This window comes from Manacus candei, unplaced genomic scaffold, assembly GCF_025592945.1.
Source record: "Manacus candei isolate 608988 ecotype Guabito, Panama unplaced genomic scaffold, ASM2559294v1 h1tg000026l, whole genome shotgun sequence".
In the NCBI taxonomy this organism is placed as follows: domain Eukaryota; kingdom Metazoa; phylum Chordata; class Aves; order Passeriformes; family Pipridae; genus Manacus; species Manacus candei.
The window spans coordinates 1,524,987-1,549,811 of record NW_026138074.1 but is presented as its reverse complement, the minus strand read 5'-3'; the positions used below and the strand labels follow the sequence as shown (position 1 = coordinate 1,549,811).

General features: G+C 35.5%; 1 protein-coding gene across 9 annotated transcripts in view; it reads left to right on the top strand.

The window, feature by feature from the left end:
- The window catches only part of ULK4 (unc-51 like kinase 4), a 226,062-nt gene that overhangs the window by 59,275 nt on the left and 141,962 nt on the right, over nt 1-24,825 (top strand). For all 9 annotated transcript variants that reach the window (XR_007904773.1, XM_051789186.1, XM_051789185.1 and 6 more), the window contains exons 21-25: nt 7,378-7,560; nt 12,651-12,778; nt 20,035-20,168; nt 23,078-23,199; nt 23,513-23,569. Coding sequence is in view for 8 of the 9 variants with exons in the window: in XM_051789186.1 (XP_051645146.1) it covers nt 7,378-7,560; nt 12,651-12,778; nt 20,035-20,168; nt 23,078-23,199; nt 23,513-23,569 (624 nt within the window). In the remaining variant the exon portion in view is untranslated. The remainder of the gene's footprint in view (nt 1-7,377; nt 7,561-12,650; nt 12,779-20,034; nt 20,169-23,077; nt 23,200-23,512; nt 23,570-24,825) is intronic.

The window sequence follows — 24,825 nt, the reverse complement described above, 5'->3', positions numbered from 1 at the left end:
AACAGAGCTATGTTGTGGAAGAAAAAGTTTTGGAACAAAAGGACTTGTGAAATAGAAAATATTTAGCAGATCTGTGACTTTAACCATATCTCTTGTTGACAAAACAAAAGCATTACCCACCAATAGAGGTACTATTTTAGAACTGAACAATAGGTTGTCTTATTTTAAATGAAGTGTGATAAGTGGATACTCATTTCCTAAGTAGAGGTCAGGCTCACTGATGAGTTTACTGTTGGCCTCCCAGATGGGAAATGGTAGCCTTTCTCCTGCAGCAGTGTGCAGTTAGACACATCTAGCATTGAGGCAATAAAAGAGAGAGAATTAAAAATATATCTGATGTGTGGCTGAAGAAATAAATAGTAGGATAAACTGATAATTTAAAACATATATGTATTTATTAATTATTTCTCTCGTGTATTTATGGCAGAGTCTTGCCTGAGACATAAACTGCTCAAATATTGGGAAAATGTCTTGACATTTTAGAACAGGAAACTTATTGAGTAAAATACATGTTACAGAAGCCTTTGCACCTGAAATTCTTTGCAAAAACACTCTTAGGACTTTTATGGATAGAGAATTGTCAGTCTCTAAATATGTAAAGTATATGTGTGAGTGTCTGTTAGACTGCTTTTCCAGACAGGGTCTTTTTGATACTTTACCTGTTTGAGCTGTGAGTTTTATGCTTACATCATGACTGTATATATAGTAAAAGACTTAAGATTAGAGTTATAATTTCCTTTACTTACTGGGTTTTTAAAGTAGCCTGCTTGATCTTCTTTCCTACCACTACTTTTGCTATAAGGGATGTTTCATATCTTGTGCTTTCTGTTCTTGTCAATCATTAGACTGGGCACTTGTTATTTTTTTGCTATTAGGTCATAGCCCTTTATTTTTATCTCTTTCAGTTCATCCTGAAGTTTTATTCCTGTTTCTCTGCCTATCCACTTGGAGAACTTTGCTTTTTCATTTACCATTCTGTTGACTCCTACAGCAGACTTCCAGAACTGCTCCATTTGCAGGGCCCAGCTGGCCAGTTATACCTATTTTGTGTACCACAGTGACCAGCATATCCCTGAGAAACTGTCTGTCTCAATTACATTCAGACAATGAGCAAAGAAAGATCATCAGAGGAAATGTGTGGGTTTGTCTTTTGTTTTTTTTGCTATTGAAAAGTCGGTTTCTTCTTGGACAGTATAATATGCTTGAGGTGGGCAAGAGCTTTTTTCTGTCCAGTAATATGCGGAATTATACTTCTGATTGTCAAGGATAAACTTGTCATCAGTGTAGACGCACTACGGCCTTCTGTAGCCATGGGCTCTGAGGTTATCGTCAATGCCATACAGTTTGCACACTTTGCCCTTAAAGTAAGTGTCTGATGACTATGAGAAATTGTGTTGTTTGTCCCACTCTATACTCAGCCTGTTTTGAGGTCCCAGATCATTCGATCCTCCCAAGGCTTTAAGGTTGAGGTGAGTCACTAAGAAATCTTTTCTTTGTCTTAGTGTTGATGTTATGGATATCTAGCCTCTCTCAAGTACTACCATGAGAAGAAAATCTTCATGCATCTTAAGTGGAAGTTAGCAAAAAATGTGTAAGATAAAGCTAAAGCCTGAAGAGCTTATTGTAGCCTAGTTTGCCCCTCTTTTTTTTCTTTCTTTTTCTCTTTTTTTGTCTATTATCTGCTACCGCTACATACTAGTCAATAAGGCTTTATTAATTGCTCAGTTTAGTCAAACAGTGCTGGTGTTTGTGTGGTCTCTTCTAAGTGATTGAAAGTATCATAGATTTTCAGTTCCTTAGTTCCTTCACCTCTTGTTCCTGCAACTGTGATAGAGCAACCTGACCTTTATGGGCTTCTTGCTCAGCTAGGGATGTTAAATGCAGTAACATGTATAGTAAGTTGCAATATTTATGCTACACATTCAGATTGAGTAATCTGACACTCCTGGGTTGACACTGTGACGTGCAATGACACTGTTTTTGCCAAGCTTTTGCCTCCTGATTTTTTATTTCTGTTTGAAATCTTTGAATTTGTGTTATAAAGCTTACCAGTCCTCAAATACTACTCTAGAAGCCCTCTTATAGATGACATATATTAGGATGAAGCAATGTGTTTTAGGAGGTCATGATAACTGCAATTACCAGAATTTCCTAGAGAAACTCAGCTGATTTGTGGAACATCCTTTCAATGACAGTTGTCAATCTAAGTAAAAATGATGGCTTTCTATAATCTTATTACCTTTTCTCTCTCAGATTTTTAGCAATGCATGATTTGGTGTTGAGGCCTGCATTTTAAAAAGATGACCAAGTTGTGTGTGCACACTGAGATCTGCTGAGACAAAATTTCTTCAACATCTTCACAAAATCACATAATATGCCAAGTTGGAAAGGACCCATAATGATCATCGAGTCCAGGACCATCCCCAAGAGTCACATTGTGTGAGAATACTGTCCAAATGCTTCTTGAACTCTATCAGGCTTGGTGCCTGTGACCACTGCCCTGGGGGGCCTGTTCCAGGACCCAAACACACTCTGGGTTAAGAACCTCTTTCCAATATCCAACCTAAACCTCCCCTGACACAACTTCAGGCCATTCCCTCAGGTCCTGTCACTGACCATCACAGAGAAGAGATCAGTATCTCCCCATTCTCTTCCCCTCATGAAGAAGTTGTAGACTGTGATCAGGTCTCCCCTCAGTCTCCTCTTCTCCAAGCTGAACAGACCAAGTGACCTCAGCTGCTCCTTATACGGCTTCTCCTCAAGGCTCTTCACCATCTTCATTGTCCTCCTTTGGGTGCTCTCTAATAGCTTAATATCTTTCCCTATATTGCAGTGGCCAAAACTGCCACAGTATTCAAGGTAAGGCTGCACCAGTGCAAAGCAGAGAGGGACAATCCCCTCCCTTGACTGGCTGGCTGGCGATGCTTTGCCTGATGCCCCCCAGGATACAGTTGTCCCTCCTGGCTTCCAGGGCACTGCTGACTGATATCCAGTTTACCACAGCTGAAACTCCCAGGTCTCTTTCCGTGGTGTTGCTCTTCAGCATCTTATTCCATAGTCTGTACGTACATCCAGGGCCCCATCCCAGCTGCAGAATCTGACACTTCCCTTTGTTGAACTTCATATGTTTGCTGATTGCCCAGTCCTCTAATTTGTCAAGGTCTCTCTGTAGGACCCGAGGTAGAGCCCTGAAGAACCTCACTAGTGACAGGTCACAAATCCTGTGTTACCCCATTCACTGTAACCCTCCATGCTTGACCCATGAGCCAATTGCTCACCCACCACATGATGTGTTTATCCAGCTGTGTGCTGGACATTTTGTCTACAAGGATCCTGAGAGAGATAGTATCGAAAGCTTTACTGAAATCCAAAAAGATTACATCAACTGGCTTCCCTTATCAACTGGATGGATTACCTTGTCATAAAAGGAGATCAGGTTTAATAAGCAGAACTTCCATCTCATGAAGCCATGCTGGCTGTGCCCAATGACTGTTGTCTTTCACGTGTTTTTCAATACCTCTCATAATAATCTTCTGCATAACTTTGCCAGGCACTGAAGTGAGACTGACCAGCCTGTAATTTCTGAGGTCCTCCTTCTTGCCCTTCTTGAAAAGCGGGACAACATTTGCCAGGCATATGTATAAATGTACATATGGACAACAGAGACAAAGCTATAATTGTTCCCAAATAACATCTTTTTCCCGTAAAAGTAATGTAGTTCCTGGGGATCATATCTTTCCCTTGTGTACTTACTGAGGTTTCAGTCATGCTGGAGGTGGGGCTTGCTCCAGACTAACATATTGGAGAGCTTTGAGTGGAAGCAGCATTGATGAGGGGCTTGCAAGAGTAAGACACATTCAGTCTTCTGCATCCTTGGTCAAAGTGCTTTGGTTCTTGTTTTTCTTATCTTCATGGAAATTATTGCTATCCATGTAGCTGAATTCATCTCCTTCTTTCAGATCATTTCACACAAGTATGCTTGGACCTGAATATGTTCCTCGATTTTCCCCTCCACTGTTTTGGAGAGTGTTTCCTTTATCAAGAGACCGAGATTTAATAATTTTATATGAAGTGAATTGAACAAGGAAGTTTCTAAAGTAGGATATACACTAAGGTGGTACTCTAATCTTTTTGGTGCTTTGTAATGAAACACTAAAGGAAGAACTTACTGCTCAATGCTTGATATAAATCCTACTTATGTATTAATACTGCTGAGGCATTTGGGTATATAATCTTAACTTTAGGAAAAAAATCAATCAATCGATATTGAAATCTAGTGCAGGCAGATCTTTTACTAGCTGAAGTTTATGGAGATTTCAGTGAGATACTAATTATAAAATACTAATGTATTCTCCAGCTATAGTATACTATATGATTTCTATATTCATTAAATTGTTGCTACAGATATATAGGCATTTTTATTCTGCATGACCACATAAGCTGATATCATCAGTGTTCTATTTTATTTTATTTCCTGCCTTGTTTGAATGTATCCTGAAGAATTTATTTGTGACTGACATCTATATTCAGATGTAAAAATACATTTCTTTTAAGAAATACATGTGTCATATCTTTACTTAGAGTTACCATTCTGTCTGCAAAGCATCAGCAGTAAGGCACTATGGACTTTTACTTATCATTATTTCAATCAATAATAAAAATCTATCAAGAAGATTCTCTGTCTTCGGTCTCTGGAGTCAAGAAATTACACTTTACCTTTCCTTGCCTGTCAGAGGTGGCAAATGAGGACTGTGTCTCAGTATTATTTTTCTCTTTGGGGTCCAATATGCCTCAGGTAAATATCACATATTTTGCCTGTAGAAAAGTTATGTCTTTTTATCATTTTGCTAGACTTAGGAAAAAAAAATCTGTAAGATGTCAAGGTGATATTCTGACAAGCTCAGCAACAGGAAGAATATTTTCTTTGCAGTATACTGAAAGTTTTTAAATTTTTTTGAAGAATTTAAAATCTCATTTCTAAGCTTTTTCTGCTGGAAGAGAAGTAACAAAACATAAGCCACTTAATTGGAAATTAGTGTGGGAAAGCTCAACACAATATTTTTGGGGATTTGGTTTCTTTTTTTTTTCTTAAATAATTGGTGCTAAATAGTTTCTTTCAGAGATTTGTGTACTGCAGATACTTTTATGCATTCATTCTCAAACTTGAGAGACATGGAGGACACCCTGAAAGGGTGAATGCTATCCAGTCACATGTGGCATGTAAGACCAGAAGGATAGATCATAGAATCATAGAAATCTCAAGTTTGAAGTGACTGATAAGGATGATGAGGTTAGGGTTGGACCCGCTGAGAGAAAAGATGCTGACTGAGGCTGGGCAGAGAGCAGGGACAGAGAAACCAATTCCAGGAGAAGCTCTGACAATACCTTACTCTCACTGTGAACATTTCCAAGACTGCTACCTGGAGATAACAGTTTCCAATTCCTGCTCCTTTTGACCCATTTCCACCTGTTCTCTCCAGAAACTGGATCTTCTGAAGTGATTTAGAATGCTTTGTCCTGTATCCCCCATTAAATTCTATCTTCTGCTTTTCTGCTGGAGTGTTAGGCTCACTTGTACAGCAGAGTGCTCTGTGACATACAAACTACTGGGAGTTTAAGGCTTCTCCCTTTGGCTGTTGGCAGGCTGGAGCTTTCCTTCTGCCTCCAATGCTGCAGTGTGATCCTAGAAGACAGCTATGTCTTCCCTATGAGATTTGCATGGAAGTCATCTGATGGCTTGTGGCTATGCTCACCCTTGTTTGACAAGGTCTGTAACAGAGAACCAAGGCATTGTCAAGCCTGCATACACCATGTTAACACCATGTTAACACCATGTTGCTTTGACACAGTCTGTCCCTGAGTTCCAGCAGTTCATTTGTAATATGACCCTCAAGGATATTTTCAGTGAATGCACATACCTCCTGCCCACTCATTTTGAGAACTCTGAATAGAGGTGAAGGGCTGTGTTGTGCTCTTGGGGAAATAAAGCATGCTATACTAAGAAACTGAGATTGAGTGTCTGTGGTTTAGAAGAGGGGAGGGGGAAAATAATAAAAGAAGAAAAATTAAAAGCTGCAGTTGATTTGGTTCCTGGACCAGAAAGGACAAGGAAGAGCTGGAGCAGATTAGATGAATAGCAGAACAGCATCAATAACTTGTCTGTTAAGTTCCTGATTTACTGCCTTTTATGCCTTTTTTTTTCTAGTTTGTTTTGAGTAAAGTTTCTGAGGGCACTGGGGAACTGGGCAGTTTCTGAGGTTCTTACATGGAAAGCTTTTCTCTAGTGATAGTATTCTGTGTGTGTAATGACTACAGTTTCTCTTAAGAGACCTCGCTATTGAGTGCACACCACATAAGCAGCAATTTCTAAATATAGGTGGTCTGAAGAGAACAAAGAAATTGTAAATATTACCTACTTTTCATAGAAGAAAACCACCTTCAAAGTTTTTCCTGAAAATCAATTCAGATTTTCATGTGAATCAAATAATTGACATAAGCTGTTCTCCTGTCCTAACAGTACATTCAAGCCAAAGAAAAAGAAATTTTTAGTGTTTAAAGAGTCTTTTTATCTGTAGAGAACAAAAGCAGTTACAATATCTTGAAGGTTGCATTTTCACAGGTATCAAAAGGAAAAGCTGACTTGGAGATGAATCCAGCCTGGAGGTAGTTTGGTAATGTTTGTTAGGAAATAACTAAGTTAGTAAACACTGAACAGGTTTGTGCTCACTTCACTGGAGCATGGTCACTTGTCTGCTTTTTCTGTTGGAATTTAATCACTCATTTGTGCAAATCAACCATTTTGAGAATAGTTTGCATGTTTATTATACTAACCAATGTTCCATAACGAGTTTCTAGATCTGAAGTAGTATAGATTCTAGATAGTGAACATATCAGATTATGGTCCATGAGCGGAGAGAGAGAAAATGCCCATTTTTAGGGGGGCTAGAATTTCTGTAGTGTGTGCCATGTCTGTAATTTCTGCTCCCTGTACTCCTTGCTACTACAGTGTTATCTAATGCTGCCTACATTCTGTGCTTGACAAAAGACTCAAACATGGACATGTGCTACTCCAATATTATTCTTCTATAGAGGAAAAGAGTGACTCTGTTTGATGTTGGTGTAGCAAATATTTGAATTTCAGCTGCATGGAGTGTATAGCACTATATTTAGAAGAATTCCAAGTCTCTAAAAATAAGTAGTCTTTTCCCCTAATATCCCTAATCTTTCCCCTAATCTTTCCCTTAATCTTATGAATGAATCTGTATGGATTCCTTATATTCCTAAACTACTGGAAAATTCACCACCTGCTTTTAATTTCCATTATCTTTCTTGAGATAATAACAAAATAAATAACAATTTTTTTTTTTACTTTTGTAGGCTTTATGCAGAATTACTCGCTCCTCACCTAGTGCTTTCCAGAGTGTCATTGAAAAAGTGGGATTAACAGCCGTACTAAATTCCTTGGCAAATGGAATATGCAAAATTCAGCAGTACATGCTCACCATGTTTTCAGCAATGTTGTCATGTGGGATTCATCTACAGAGATTGATTCAAGAAAAGGTTTGATTTCAGATTAATATTATTCAGTGGCATGGAGTTTCACTAAGGAAAAGTTAAAGTTTACTCTGCTAGTGGTTTTGGGTTTTCAAAATGTTTAACCTAGTGACATTTACATATCTAAATAGCAGAAAATGATGAATGTGTTTATTTTATATTTTTATTTGCTTAAAATCTAAATAATAAGGTGTATAGTTTTTCTTTCTCTCTCACAGAACTTCAAGAAATGGTACTAATGGGTGTATACATTGTTACTGCAGCTAGAATTCAATCAATTCAGAAAACTCTGACCATAACTGATAATGGTCCTAAGTAAAATCAATAAGGAATGAGTAAGGATAGCTATTTGACATAGCTCTTTTAGCCATTTAAAAGGGAAAATAATGAGTGTCCTGATTGAATCCGAAGCTGTACTTTATGCTCTCCTTAAAAGACCTTAGGCCAATTTGTAAGTGAAATGTCTTGCAGACATTAAAATGTCTAGCATTTTAATACCTTAGGGTTTTCTTCTTAGTGTCACTGAATAAAACTTCTAGGTTTGATATATGTCTAATATAATTTTTGGTAGAGGTGATTCAAAGCTTTATATTTTTATCACCAAATTATTCTGTGTTTAGAGAAACGGTGTTTATTTTTTTGGCAGTATGTCTGCACAGTTCATAAATAAAAGTAATCTCCCTCTCCTTGGAAAAGATAAAAATCACAAAGAGAGTAGAACTTCTAGCTCTTGTTTTCATCAAAAACTCTGTTGCAATGTATTTGTAACCTGACAGTCATCTTGACTATAATAATATATATTAGTATTAGTACATATTAGTATTAGTTGAGAGAGTATTAGGGTGTTGAGTATTAGGATACTAGTTGGGAGAGTTTTGTTTCTCTACATGTTGTTTTAACAATGATATTTAAATTAAAACAATCTACTGTTCTCCACCCGTCTCTTCTTGCAGTCTGAAATCACTCATTCTTTTCCTAAACGTAATTTCTGTGCCATTGTCAGAATTTCGTGAGTGTGTATCAGCTGACCTTAAGCTTTCCACACATTCCACAACAGCACTAACAGGTGGCAAATTGTCCTGTAATGATGTTGCACATTAGTTTGAGTTGATGGTACAGTCAGAGAAATATTGTCAAAAATTATTTATTTGAATATTCGGAGAAAGAGTGCAATGTGTAGCAAACTTATGGCTATAGCATGATGCTTTCTGTGAAGAATTTTAGTCAAATTTTGCAGATTATAAAATCGAAATACAGGCAAATATGGACATTCCTTTAACGGCATATATCAAACTAATTACAGAAGTGGGGATAGGACCCGAAGCTGTAGCTGAAAAACACTGTACTTTAAAAACTCGTAAAGTGGGTCTTTATGTGCCCATGTTTGGTAACTGTACCTGCCTCACAGGTTCAGACAAACCTGTATCTCATAGAATGTTTATTTTGTTCAAATTAGATTATAGGATTTTGAAAGCAGAAACTGGATTTCTGTTTTTCTTAAATGGGATCTAAAAATGTAATCCTGCTCATGTATTGAATTGCCAGATGCTATCACATTACACGGAGTAATAATATTTTAATGCTGAACATTGAATTGAATACTCCATGCACTTTTCAATATTCCATGCTCATGGCACACAAGTCCACCTTAATGAGAGAAGGGAAAAGTGGATAGTGTTGGCCTACAAATTATTTTACCTTCTGTAGAATTCTTCTGTACTAAAGCTTAAGAGGCAGGAGGACCTCAGTGTCACACAGAAGGTAGTGACAGGGTTGTCACTACCTCTCTATCTGTTTAATATGACTGCAAACCAACATATTAAAAGATACTTAAAGATACAAATTCAAGATAATTTAGCTTTGTGTGTGTTGTCTAAAAACTCCCTTAGTTTATAAGACTTACTTAGGACTGCCTTTGTTTTCTTCTCCCTTCAAGAACAGCAATAAAAACCACTTACAAAATAAAAGCCAGAAGACAAGGACAAGTGTAGTTCTGTGATCATGTAACTAGTATAAATCTCCAGAGAACTACAATAGCTAAAAGGGACTGGGTTTTGTCCCTCGCTGATACAGAGCCTTTCTATTTTAGTTTCTTTTTTGAAAACTAAAATAGTTGAAATTATGTTTTTAAAATAAAGTGTGGAAAAAGAACCCAAAATCTTTGACACGCTATAACAGTAGATAAAAATACCACTAATTAGTTTCATCTGGCTGTCAAGATTCATTCAATGAGTAAAATAGTGAAATAGGGGTCCAACTGTTCTCCCCTTGTGTAGCCAATTTGAAAATATCTTTGCTTTTGTTTTAAACTAGATTTGCAGTATTAGTAAGGGTATACAATATAAAATCATGATCTTCTCACAGTTGACAGTGCAATGAAAAAGAGTGTCCTTACCCTGCAGAGTCTCTATGAATACATCAAACAGTTGCAGGGGAGGGAAGAAAAGTATAGCAATGAAACAATTATTAATTAATGTATTTTGAGATATTTTGCTGATTTTTGGCTTTTCAGACACATTGAGTCCTACTGTTCAGCAAAGATGTGCTTCAGATTTTCTTTGGATAAACCGTTGCTGTTTTGCAGTCCTCAGACCAACCAGAGAAGCAAATTCCAAAATGTCACATTTATTTCTTAAGCTAGACGATTAGAATATTCCCAGATAAGTCTGATGTAACTAATTTTAATTGCTGATGTTGTCTTAACCCATGGTAACCCCAAAATGTAGCATTGAAATATCCTTGCTTTCCTGAGCATGAGGACTCAAAGTAGCCAGATGTGCTTTGGCTTGTACTTGCATGTGTCTTTGTCATGCTGTCCCTGTGCATGGTCTGTCAAGTCTGTTTATGTTAACACAGTCAGTGTTGCATTATATATAGTCTTTGACTAAGTCTGAGGTTTTGTGGGGTTTCGTAACAAGAAAACTTTTTTTGTTCTTTTGAGTAATTTCATTGGAAAAAACCAAACCAACCAACAAACCAAAAACTAAACCACAAACCACACTTCATTAAAAATTTAGCCTTTGCTTTTAGTAGATTGTAAATTAAGAACTTTACTGCTGCAAATTCATACTGGAGGAACTACAAGTCATACTCTGTGAGCTGTTGAAGTGTTTAAAGCAGGAAACTTTACACAGCTTATAGTTTTTAACCACAAGATTGAGGAACTCTTCTGTTTATTAAGTAAATTGTTGAAATACAGAAAACCAGTTCTAGAATAATTAGTATCAGTTTGTTTTTCTGGGATTTTTGTAGTTACTGTCTGCGATGACTGCTTTTGAAGACAGTGTTAAAATGCATCCGAGTAAATATCTGAGTAAAATCTGATTGTTTCTTGGCCAACTCTGGCACTCCTGTTCTTCTTCTGTTCTCTGTAAAGATGTACAGTTAATTGTTGCAAAGGCTGTCTCTAATAAACTATGTTCAGTGTTGATTTGCAGTTGTTCTATCAACAAAAGAGGAAGTTGAATAATGCTTTTTAGGTTAAATGTGCCTCACACAGCAGGATTCTAGACTTTGCGCACAACATGCAGGTGTAAACTGCACACTTGTTCTGCAGTGTCACTCCCTTGAGAATCCAGCTCAACTGTTTGAAGGTAGTTTCTTTTGATGAGGGCATTTTGCTCAGTCTAATTCTTGCATAGAACCAGTTTACAAATTCTGGCTTAGTTTTTAATTCTGATCTTGGTTTGGGTTCTTTTTTTTGTTTTGTTTTGTTTTGGTTTTTTTGAGAAGAAGAGAGATTTGAAGTAGGATTTGTGTTTTTAGAACAAGACATTCTGATCATGAGCTGATCCAAAAGTACCATCACTGCTGCCAGCAAGATAATCTCTGAGGATGGATTTTTCTTTTATTTTGTTATTTTTAGCAAGTAGCCCGATTGGTCTTTGTACAAGTGCATATAAGTAGCAGATGTTTTTATTCCTTGGAGGTAGAAGATACTCCATATAGTTTCTTGTTTGATTGTTGTTTTTTTTTTTCTTTGATACTTTAGGAGTTACAAGATATTGGTGGACAGAGCATAAACAATTCTCCTCTTTTATAACTCATAATACCTAATTATGTTATTCATAGTTTGAGAGCTCCTTTACATTCCACTGATTCTCAGCTTTATTCCCTTGGAACCTGAGGCAGTACACATAAATCTCATGTCTTTCCACCTGTCAGGCCACATTCCAGAAACTAGAGAAGAAAATCCATTCAATATACAGGGTGAAAAAAGAAAGAAGAAAAAAACAAAGCTGTGATTTCAGAGCCCAGTCAGCTAATCATTGTTAAACTTCTGAAGGGAAATATTTTATGGTTATTCTTTATTTAGCGCTATCCTTGTTAAACTTTTTAAGTTGTTCTTTTATTTGGATTTACAGGTAAGAGTGAGTTAGCAAGGATCTTGGAAACATAAATTGACCTTGTTGTAGGAATGGAGAATGGTCAGTGGGTTATGAAAGTCATGGCTCCTTACTGCTTGTGGTTTATCCTTTTTCTTTACGAGTCCTAATTTTGTTTTTTTCCTTGAAAAGATGCTGTTCACTTTATGAACCCTTAATAAAATTAGTTTAGATAAGAACAATCAGAGATGGTAGAAACATCTATTTGGAGCATCTTGTATAAAATTTGGGGTCTGATGTAGACAAGATTGTATCCAACTAAGGTGTTGTTTTTAATCTTCCTGCATATATGGGAATGAAGAGGCAAAAATGTAATCATATTTGTGCTTAAATATTTATGTATTCTAAAAATAGTTCAGTCTTCTTTTAAAATAAATATATTCAAATATCCTATGTTTAAGGTAAGACATTTTAAAATGTAAGTTTTATCATCTTTTGTAGTTAATCTCATACCATTTTGGACATAGTACATTAGATAGTGTTTACTTGGTATGCTAGCATTTGTGAATATGTTCAAAGCTGCTTTGCTGTGGGACAGTCTGTCTTGGGCAGAATTTATTTGCTAGTGTTCTATGTATTTTTTTTTTTCATGAGACATTAAAAGTGCCTTACTAACACAGAATGCACATGAAAATGAGGAAATTTTAAATGTGTATAGTGTTACAATACGGTGTGAGTAACTTTCATGTATTTGTGTTTATTTCCACCAAGGATTTTGTGACTACAATTACTCGATTACTTGAAAGTCCTTCAACTTTTATTCGAGCAAAAGCCTTTCTGGTCCTGCTACAGGTTTTGATCAATAACAGGGAGATGTTGCTACTCAGTTGTCAAACAAGGTAAGGTGATAAAGGAAGATAATTAGAGATATAATATTTAAAGTTGTACCTGAAATACTTTAAAATGTGTGGTATTTTTGAGCCAGTGTTTTAGAAGTGAACTGTTTCCTGTGTGATATGAATCCTTTCATTCATGAGAATATAAAGAAAAGAGTGTTCTCTTTTGTCTGGGGTCATCAGGTGACACTAACAAGTGGAAACCACTGTGTTACAGGAACAGTCTGTTTTTTAAAGGAACTTGTGGTCTCAGTGAACATTAGCAAGGACCAGATTTTGCTTTGAGTACGGCAAAACAAATACAGCAATAGCGAGTTGTTATGGTGGGAAAAGCAAAATAAAAGGTTCTGTCACGTACCTTCCTCATTTTGGAGTCTAGTATAATACATAGTCTTTTCAGCATAGGCACATTCAAGGTAAAATAATATTTCTTGGTTCAATGTGTTGTGGGAGTGATTTATATCATGACCAGTAAATTCCTGTGACTTCTACATGAAATATTTAATTTTTCTGTTTTTTACAGTCTTTTACAAGAAATTACTCACAGTGGACTTGTTTTTTTAAATTTTGTGTCTTCTGATGGTGCAAAAACATTCCTGTATTAGAGAGGAACAAATTAGACTGTGCTAGAATATGAATTGTCACCATGTTTTGAGGTGATTGGAGAAATAAGATGAAAGAAATTTTAGTTGGGATCTATATCTTCAGCTGTTCAGTATGAAGAACAGCAAAATGAAGTGTTAACATAATTTTTACAATATTGAAATAAAGCAGGTTTGGAACCAAAATAAAAAAGGACGAGGGATGTGGGTAGCTGTAAATCTAGCTAGATTTACAGCAAATAAACCTTTGTAACTTATATTGATGTTTGAGAAGAATTAGGATGTATGCGTTGGAGCTCGAGGGCTGCATTGGAAGGAACCAGTGACTTATAACGTGAAACCATTGTGAGAGGACACCTTGTGGGTTCTATCATTATATATTCCTCCACTCACATACAAACCTGTAGGTATCCCAATATTTTTAGAATCACAGAGAATAAGTACCGAATCCAAGTTTCTTTTTTGTGTGTATCTTTTTGTACTTCCAGAAATGTTTTATCAGATTATGTACTCTGGTTAGTGTAAAACGCCTCTAATGATTTGTAAGTAACATTTTGAATGGTTACATTTTTAATAACTCTTGCTATTCATATGCTTATATAGCACATAGTACTCTTTTTGTGTATTTGGAGAAATGTCTGACAGAAATCCTGCATGGACAGTTACTCTTTGTTTATTTATACCTAAGATATTATGTGAAAGAGAAGAAATGTAATGATTTTTATCAACAATTTGCTTTATTTATAATGCTTTCTGATGGGCACCCTTTCTGAAGACAATGTGTTGTGAATTTGGGGTGTGATTTTTGGCTTTATTCTGCTGTTTTATTGTGATGCTCTGGACATAGCTGATTAGGGACCAATACATAATGTAACACATTAGGTAAAACAATAGGAAAGCCTTATAGCAGTTTGTTGAATTGACAAACTGGTTTTCTTGATTGTTATCTTTATAACTGTTATTTAGTGACCAGTATCTCTCTTGATGGAATAGATCATCTAACCTAAAATCTTTATCTTATATCCAGACAGTAAGCTTATTACAGAGAGAAGAAATGACCCATTAAGTGTGGAGACAGCTACTTCCATAATATCATGAACTCTGGAACAATCTTATTACACCCAGTAGAGATACTGGATACTCATTAACTTACACTGTTAAATTCCTGTTGGAGTATTTTAGTTAAATGTCTCCAGTTCTGTGACAGAAAAATTACTTCAAAATTAAGACTCATAAATTCAAAATTGCTAGTACAGTAAGCAATAATCTATTTGATATACTCAGATTTTCTTTATGAAGGTGTTTGATTTGATAAATATAAAGAGCATGTAGTAAAATGTGCAACTATTCCAACTATTTAATGGTTTGTCTTCAGCAGTTGCAGCTAATGTTTGTAACAGGATTTATATTGCCTTAGATGGTAAAATCTGTTTATGATAACGATAATCAAAGTAAGGCAATTTTTGTGTGTGCATCACTTAAAGGATGATGCATATGATAAAACACTAATAACTGTTTCATGGCAACACTGCATATAACTACAGCTTTGAGTTAAATGTTGTTCAGTTTGGCATTGAAAAAGGGTTTTATTTAGTTTAGTAAATGTACTGGGTTTGAATGGGATAGTGTTAATTTTCTTCATAGTAACTACTATGAGGCTGTGTTTTGGATTTGTGCTGAAAACAGCCCCCTCCTTAGCATGGGGACTGCCCCAGGGCCAGCCCCTCAAAGCTCTGGAGAGCTGTTCTTCCTAGAAGGCAACAAAGCTGGGGCAGGGTCTGGAGCACAAGTCTAATGAGGAGGAGCTGAGGGAACTGAGGTTGTTTAGCCTGGAGGAAAGGAGGCTCAGGGGAGACCTTACTGCTCTCTGCACCTACCTGAAAGGAGATTGTAGCAACGGGGATGTCTCTCTTTTTTCAAGTAATGAGCCATAGGACAAGAAGAAATGGTCTTAAGTTATGCCTTAATTTCTTCACTGACAATTCAGACAATAAAATCCTGTTCCCACTGGTAAACTTTGTGATATGTGTCCTTGCAAGTGGTTTTGGAGCTGAAAAAGCTGTGGCATGTGAGGAAAATAGCATTCTCATCATTATTCCACTCACTGGGAGGGAAGGGCAAGGAAAGGAGAAGGGAGAGTGAAGGGAAGCGAAAGGGAAGGGGGAGTAGGGGAAGAAGAAGTCTAAAGGCAAGCTTATTTTATCCGTGCTGGTGTTATCAAGATGTTATTCCTTGTGTTTTTCTTCTAGTTTTTGCACAGGTATCAGGAAATAAAAGGCAGCAGAAGTAGGCACTGGCTAAACCCCCTTTTCATTGCCAGCAATAAAGATGCCTCTGGGCTGGGAACATGACAAGTACCCCATGTTACAAGTCTTGATTCCCTGAATACAATCTTAAGACTACTTACCTGTGTAACCCCCAATTCTCCAAATCTATCTTAGCATATTTTTAAATTATTAAATTAGTTGCTGTGCAGGTATGTAATTCAAGACCTTGACAATGAATGGCACCAATGAAAATTTCTCTAGGACTTCCCGAAGTACTTTGAGAATTTGAGATCTGTGGATAAAAGCATTTATATGTAATAAGAAATGCAATTTTCAAGTGAATTTTTTGTTACACAACATTGGTACAATTCACCTGTTATTCTTTTTTCTGTCTGTCCCATAGTAGTCCATTACATACCTTTTATTCTTCCACATTTGATACAGCTAGCGAAGATATGAGACCTCTTAGGCTGAAGTAGCACTTACACTGTGCAAATAAATTTTGCTTACACTATGCAAATTAATTTCTTTTGCTAATTGCACTGAGTTTTCTAGTCTCTCTCTTTTCTCTTTAATTTGCAAAGGCAAACTACCTGTTCTTGAGGGGAGGGATACAGCCTGAAGTTTTGTTGAAACTTTTAATTTCACCCTTTTCTGAATTAGTAGTAATTTCCAAATAGTCTCTCTGAATTGTTCTTTTTTTATCTAAATGGTTTCAGAGAATTTCCTAGGTGAAAAGAGACCGACCTGAAGATTGAAATTCCTCCCAAAAGAATTTATTTAAGCCTGTTGATTTTTACTGTCTGCAGAAATGGAAACTTGTGGAAGGATAGGGTAGTATTTCTGACAGACTTTCACAGTCTGCAAAAACCTGACTATGCACAACAGCATAATTTCTGAACAAAATCTTTCTCTGTAACCTGTCCCCACCTCCCATATTTTTTTAAATTTTCAAATCTTATATGCCCTCAATGGAAAACCTTTGTGTGGAAACCTGCAATCTCACATCTAGCAGAGCCTATTGGCCTTATACATCTAAGACTAATCTAGAAAAATAGTGAAGAAAAGAACAGAAAAGCTTGGTGCTCAATCAAATGGGAAAACAGGAAGGCAGGAGGGAACAATTACATAAGTCAGTGATCTCAGGAAAAAAAACTCAGCAAACTGGTATAAAATTAAAAAGAAAAAAAAAAAAGAAGAAATAGGGATTGACCCTCTTATTAACACGATCTGCCATCCAGTGTTACATCTCTGTAAAATACACAATACAGCTATATTAAATATCCTTTAAATATCTTCATCCTTTTCTGTTGCCAAAGGTTGACTAACAACAGTAATAAATAATAATAATAAAAGTAACAGCTAGTCCTTGAATTCATGTGGTAAATGGACTGTACATGTCCTCAAAGCATGCACAACCATCTTTAGTTGCTTGAAGATTGGTCATTCTCTGTGAACTTAGTGGGCTGAAGGGAGAAGCAGGGAGAAGGCTGCTAGTGAGAGACCTCCCAGTTTTAGGTTCAGTCAGCTGTTGGCTGCATGCATTCTTTCCTCCCTGTTGAGATGCTGGTAAAGCTGTAGCTGAACTTTATTGATATCTAAAGCTGATTTTAAGGATGTTGAGGGTAAATGTCAAATGTAAAAATGATAGGAGGGAAAAAAGTTCTTAAAGAGTCCTTGACAGAGTCTAACCTTCTGATCCAGGTCAAGGTTTGTTATGCTTGAGAAATATTTTTTAACGATTGTTGCAAATTGGTGAGTATTCCATGACCTCCTTTTGACAGCTGTACTAATTGTGTGCTATTCCTAACTCTCAAAAATTCTAGTTCTTTTCTTATTGAAATTTCGATTCTACAGGTTAAACATAGAAAACAGTGCAGTTTCTTTCTCTTTACAGTGACTTCTCTATATTTCTAGGCCATGTCTTATCACATCTCTGCTCAATCTACTGAGTGACTAAATCTTGTTTCTTCATGTTGGTCATCTTTTTAAGTGAACAGTTCTTACTCCTTAAGTAGTAGACCTCATTCTCCTTCCTATCACTCAGGATTGTTAACTCTGAAATTCTCCACTTTTTGCTTCATTCTTCGCATACTTTTGAAAAAAACTTGGGTTGTTTTCCTTTTTTAGTGTGAAAGCTTACTGATGGCCTATCTTGCAGTACAGATACTTGAAGGATTTTTTTCCAAAATCAAACCTTTGCTTCTTCATAGACTTCATATTTAACTTATTTATACTAATACCTACATGTTTTTATGTGTTGTTGAGTGCAAGACAAACATACATTAGGTTAATTGAATAAACATTTTTCTATTGGCCTAGTTTTGCTCATTAGAGAGAATACTGAGATTCTTCAGGGAATAAAAGTAACTGATGAATTGTTCTACATAAGACTGAGGAATTTGTTGAAGGAAAATGGAGACCCTAATGCTTTCTAGCCTATACAATTTTTATCTTCACAATTTTCTCGAGAGAATGTTTAGATAAACAGGACTATCAGGGGAAAAAATAGCTGTGCATATTTTTAGAAAATGTTTCTATGAAAGACAATTTCAAGATGGGAAGGACAACACAAAGGAGAGAACTCATGAGTTTATGTAAACTTTTTATCTTTACGCTCTTGGAATAAATGAACCTACTTTTTATGCTTCCCAAGTGTGATTAACTAATAAAACATGCTTTTGTAAAAAAAGAACCTCCTCCTCCTCCCAAGCAATAAAACCACTCATGTTGAAATCTATTTGGCCCATTTCAAGTAAAACTTAAACAAATCTAAATGTATTTTTATATATGGAATCAGATAATTGCTAAATTGTGGAAGTGTTTTCTTAAAGAAAAAAATCCATACAAACTCTGATATTTTGCCCTTTTCTTTTCAAAGTTAAACATTTTTTTGAGTAAAAATTAATTTGTTGTCTGGAAAGGCTTGAAGGATTCTACCATTTCAATTTAAAACATTCAAATTTTTATATTAAAAAATTTAAAGCTTTTGAAAGGAAAATTCTATTTGAAGTGTGATGTCAGATTTTTAGGTAGTTCTTTTCTAACAGACAGATCAAAATTCCTCATAATTTAATGCAATTTCCAGAAATTACAAGAAAAATAAAAGATGTCCTTGTGGTCTCTGAGAAGTGCAGCTGAATTGTGTTGCTTCTGGGCTATTACAGAGGTGAAAAGTGGTTACTGAATGGGTCTTTTGACTTCTCTGTGTCTCTGTAGACCGGGTTAGGAAGAGTAAGATTGTAGTTTTCAATAACAGTCATGTGAGACATAATTCTGCAAAATGCATTTCTAAGTAGTTTTTATTTCATTGAGTAAATCAACTTTTTGATGGAAAGACATTCCCTAGAATAAAATTTTGTGTTTGTGAGTCCTGCAGTATTGTTATGTACACTAGAAGTAGTATAGAAAGAAGTTATTTTCATAGTTCTATAAAAGAACATTGATTATAAGTATTTAAAAAGATAGTACTGAAGTACATTCTTAAAATCCAGATCATGGATTTCACTCACCAGTGATTGATAGTTCTTTGCACAGGACCCGGAGGGAGTTCGAATGTGAAACAAAGATGTCAATATTATGCCCCTAAAGGGAAGTCTGACCCTTCTGTCTATTCACATAAGCATTGTAAAATTTTGCCTGAAGCATTCCGTTACAGATGTATTACTAAAGCAATCTCTTGTAAGTTAGCCACTGTCTAAGAAATCAGTTACCATTTCACTGTGAGAAATGTCACTCTGCAGAACGGCATAGCCACACAGCACTTGCCAGTTAGAATGTGAGCACTGAGCTTGTCTTTAGAAATCTTCAACACCAGATTTCTAGAAAAAAGGATGTAAGGCTAGTTTGGACTTTTATCTCTTTCAATATGACCGTTCCAACTAGTGCTAACATTTTAATGGGCTGTAGTATGATTTATGTAGTATGATTTTTCTGGATTGAAAGATTGATCTCTTGTTACATTGACTTAAATTAGTCTTGCTTTTGGATCTCTTACAAGTTGAAAATGAATGCCTTTAGTCTTTTGTTCATATTGCACACATTGGTTGTGTATTTCAAAAGTAGATTGTAATCAGTCTCTCTCTAAGTTTGCAGAGAGATTCACTCCTTATATTAGTATCACATATTAATTTAAACTAGTAGAGTTGCGCTTACTTAAAGTAGCTTAAGATTTCTTCCCTGTGTTCCTTGACTGAGTAATTTGTGGTATTCTTAAAGTTTATCTATATTAAAAGAAAAGTCTGAAATTTAAAAAAATACAGAGCCAAAACTAATGTATCATCCTGATTGTAACCACAGATATTAAAAATGTCTGATTCAGTAGTATTTTTGAGATACAGAGTTATTTTTTTGTTATGAGAGGTAATGTTTTGCACTTGTTTAAATGCAGGCTCGTGATTTATATTGAAAGAGACAGCAGGAAGACCACATCAGGAAAAGAGCAGCAAGGTGGCAGTGAATATCTGTCAAAATGCCTGGATCTTCTCATCTATCACATTGTGAGGGAGCTGCCAGGAATTCTAGGTAAATTCAGTTGATAAACTGAACAAACCTTACCTTTGCTTACTCCCTCAAGAACCAAATATCTCCTTACATATACGAGTGGAAAGACTGAATTGTCTGATTACATAAAGTTTGCATTCTATCAGCTTCCTGAAGTTTTGTAGTTGTGTCATGATGACATATTTTGTACTGGAATGCATGATTTCCTATATTAATGTTTTGTACTTGTGAAATGGCAAGTTTACCCTGTCAGTTCAGTCAGAAGTTTTATCAATGTTCTAAAGGTATTCCAAACATTGTAAAACCTAAGAGCAAATTTGCCCCTCAAAACAGAGAGCTGAGAGAGATGCAATAGGGCATATCTCTGAGTGCGTGGTAATCACTTACCCTGAAACTTATGTGTTGAGTATTTGCTCCAGGCAATTTTCCTGGAAAGTTTCAACCTAGATACTTCAGTTGTTTTAGATGTCTGAGACTGATTTGCTCATGCATAAGAGCATTTTTTTCATAAAATTATTTTCTGATGAGATGATACCTGATGTATTTTTCATCTTTTCTACATTATCGCTAGGATATTGAAAATGAAGTGGTAGCACTGCAAAGGTTAGCAAACCTAAATGTCATGCTGCTATTTTAAAAGAAACTTTACTTCCTATGCTAATGCAAATTTTTGCCTTACTGCAAACATCTGATCCCTTTTTTCTAACTAAATATCAGGTTTGCATATTGGCTATATTTCAGGATGGAAGCCTCAGACTAAATGTTTGAGGCAGCAATTCACCTCGTACTGTTTATATATGCTTTATGCAACTAATATAGCAGACCGTGACATTTCCTCAGAATCTGAAAGTTGAATACATCAAATATATAGTTATTATTATAAGGCATAATATGTCAATTGCTTAGACATGTTTACTACTGATTTACAATTTCAATGCATTGTTGACAACTGATATCAAGCATAATTTTTACACTTTGTTTTCCTTTCTTTTCCAAACTAGATCTGTGTGTTGATTCTTTTCCTTAATCTTAAGTTATGTATCCATATTTATCCACATTTGTCAGTAGGCTTTTTATTGCTGTGAATATGATGAGAGAACACGTTCTGCTTGAGGTTGTGTGGGCTCCTAAGAAAAATAATCAGATTTGAAAACTGGAACAGTTAAAAGCAGTTTAACTGTTGATTTAAAATTAATCCCAGCTGGCTTTTTTAATATGCGTTTATGTAAGCTCCTTACCGATCCCATCTTCTTCCACCAGATGTAGCTGTAAACCAAATAGATTAACAAGTTGTAGAAATTGACCTTAAAGATACATTTAAACAAATGAAATAAATTGTTAATCTTGTGGATAATTTTAAAAGTTTTCAGTTGTTATAAATAAGCAATTAATTTTATTTTTGCATTTATAATATTTAACCTATTTCTAGGAAGTAGATATAAATTGCTTAGATCACGCTAAAAGTGGAAGTAACCATATCTTTCAATTTATCACCTGCAGAATTACCTAATGTGATGATGATTTAGTCCCTGCAATATAGAAAGTAGATTGTTCAGTAAACTGTTACTAACCACAGAGAGTTCTTGTTGAATTACGATATTGTGCATAATTTAAAACAAAAATGTATCGATGAAAAAACAGTGTTTTGGTTTATGTATTGGGAGAGTTTTAAGCAATGCTTTTCCTTCAGCAGCGAATGAGTCAAGTCTTTAAGGCTAGGTATTTTTACAGCCTACTTTAGTTCCAGGCTCTGTCATTTCTGCTTATATTGAAAACTGAACTCCATGGGAGCAGAAGAAAAGCATTGGTATTATTCAACATGATTAACTCTGACTTATTCTGAAAGGAAGGGCCTTTTCTGGCCTGAAAATCATATAAAATACTGAATCCCATCCTTTATCTGTTTAATGTCTTGTGATTTCCCGTTTACAGTTTCGAACAGCTCCCTTTTAAGGGAAAAAATACAGTAAGTGTTCTTTCAAGACAGCATTTGGCTTTTAATATTTTCAGGTTATAGGGACAGAATTTTCCTTCTCTTTCCTTGCATACGAGCTGTGACTATTCTCATGCTACTTCTGTTCTTTATCCCATGCAGGAAAGATCTTACTTTTCTTAGACAATAGGTAATGTAATACAAATTTAGCATAATGTTCCTTGTTTTTTATATGTCTCTTCTGAAGCCTGAAGCATAATTTTCAATATTGCAATTAAAGTTTTGTTCACTTATTATTGTATCTGAGGTTTGTCATGGAGGTAACTAAGTTCTCTCATTGAATTGGTGCTACCTCTTTTGTGAGAATTCCTATAGCTTTAGCGCACTTGCATCATGGTTAAATTTGTGCATGAGAGTATGTGTGTGCATGGCTGGTGAAGGGATTTTTTTTGAGCAGGGGGAAAGGATGTTTTTTTTCTTTTTTCCAGTTGAACTATGCTACAGGGAAAACATACTGCTTCAGCATATGTCACCCACTAATCATGGTTCATTCAGTTCTTAGTTAGCTGAAAGTCTAATGAGAATTTTGCTTCTTATTTCACTGGAAGTAGAATTGCACCCATAAAATTTCAACACTATAATTCCATGCATATGTAGTCACCAAAAGCCAGTTTAAGTCCACTCTGCCAAGAGGGGTAATTTCACCTTTACTTCACCACCCACCTCATATTTCTGTCCTCAAGGTTTTGCCAGAGGTCACCTTTGCGTGCCTGTCCCTGTAGCCAGAGTAGGAAGTTGACCTGGTTGAGCACTGAGCAAGCGAAGAGAAATGCTGGATCAGCCTGATTTATCATACAGTCACACGAACACTACTTGCAGCAGGAGGGAGAAGACAGGAGTGAACAGAGGCTACTGAAACAGAGATCTTTTATATGTCATTTGCTGTTGTTTGGTGAAGCACTTATGTTGAATCAGCCTGAAATGTTGTTTTCTGTAGGTGACATTCTCACTGCCGTAACTAATGTCTCGGGACGTAAACACCCATCAACGGTTCAGGCCAAACAACTGAAGATGTGCCTTCCTATGATGCCTGTAGTGCTTCACCTTGTGACATCCCAGGTAGTTCCCCCCCCCAAATTTGTTAAACAAAGGACAAACTTATATTTTCTCAAAATCTAATTTCTACTGATTGTGATCAGAATGAATAAAATAGAACTGTTATTAATGTATAGGTATGTTGATGAGTATTCCAGCTAAGAAACAGCATTAAAGACATCTGACTTTTGTGCATCGTAAAACATCTCTAGTGATAGCAGCAAATACATATTTTGTCCTCTTTTTTCTTTAATATGTGAAATAGTCGGTTTACTTTTTCTGGTCATAAGATATGCATTTAACGAGTTTTTTTCCAATTTTGGCTAAATTCAAATAGGTATTTCGTCCCCAGATAGTCACAAAGGAGTTTCTTTTCAACTATGGCACCTTACTTGTGAGTATAACCATCTAAGTTAAATATTTTTTACAATACCTATGCATAAAATTTTGGGAATTGCTTTAATGTAATAAAATTACATTAAATTTCTAAATTGGAAAGAGGACTTTTTTCTGAACATATGTTTTAAGCTTTGATTATATACAAAACTTTATTTATAATCAGAAAATATTTTTGGGTCAAAGGGAAACTGCACATATTTGATAAACTGAGAATTTCTTGTGTGCTTTATTTTAAGGTATAAAACTTTAGCTCTAAATTACACAGAATATTCTCTCTAGAATTTCATGCCAGTAGTTTTTGAGTAGAAATGAAAGAGAAATTTTATAATCTAATCTATATTTAAGGTTTTGTTTCCTTTTGTCACCTTTTTCTTCTTGCCAGTACTTTTCCACTGTATTTAGTTGATGAAAAGCTATGGAGCTAAGATATTTGTCTCATGTTTACATCTATAACCTATTTATGACATTAGCTATAAAAAATTAATTTTTTAACAGTGCCATAGGATAGTATAGGAGAAATGAAGTAGTATAGTTCTAATGTAATTTCATATGAAAACAGTTGTTTTTGCTAAATGATGATAAAAGAATATTCTAAAATTGTGCTTTCAGAGTTAAACAAATACTTTTAAGTGCATGGGTTCATAAATGACAACTAGGGATTTACCTCCACAAAAGCATGAAGAAATGCTTTACTGCAAACAATTAGATTCAAGTTATATGTTCAGATTCCCTTCTCTTTCTCCTTTGAGTCTTGATTCCAAGAAAATGTGAGTTTAATTTAGCTCTACTAAAATATTTGTATAAAAATTATCATTAAAATGGTGAAAAAAAATTGAGACTGTAGATCTTGAATTACAAAGCCCTTTATCCCTTTGAAGCGTTTGTAACTAAGTATTAAACTTATTAATAGTTTTCAATCAACCTTCTCGAAGGTGAAATTCTTCTGTCAACAATTTAGGTACAACAGACCAGGTATAATGTAAGTTTTCTTTTGATGTTACTCCAGCTTGTTTGAAGTATTGACTGAGGAAGTCAGGCTAGTTGTACTAGCACTGCTTTCCTCTCAAATCAAGGAGCAGCAGATTACTCAATATTTCCTGCATCTTGTTCTGTCTCCATTGAAAAAGGCAATTCAGGATCCTACATACACTACTTTAATTAACACATGAAAAAGGGGAGGAAAGTAGTATATCTGAAAAATTAATATCACATTTTAATCCATTTTATGTAACTGTGTAACTGTGTTATTAT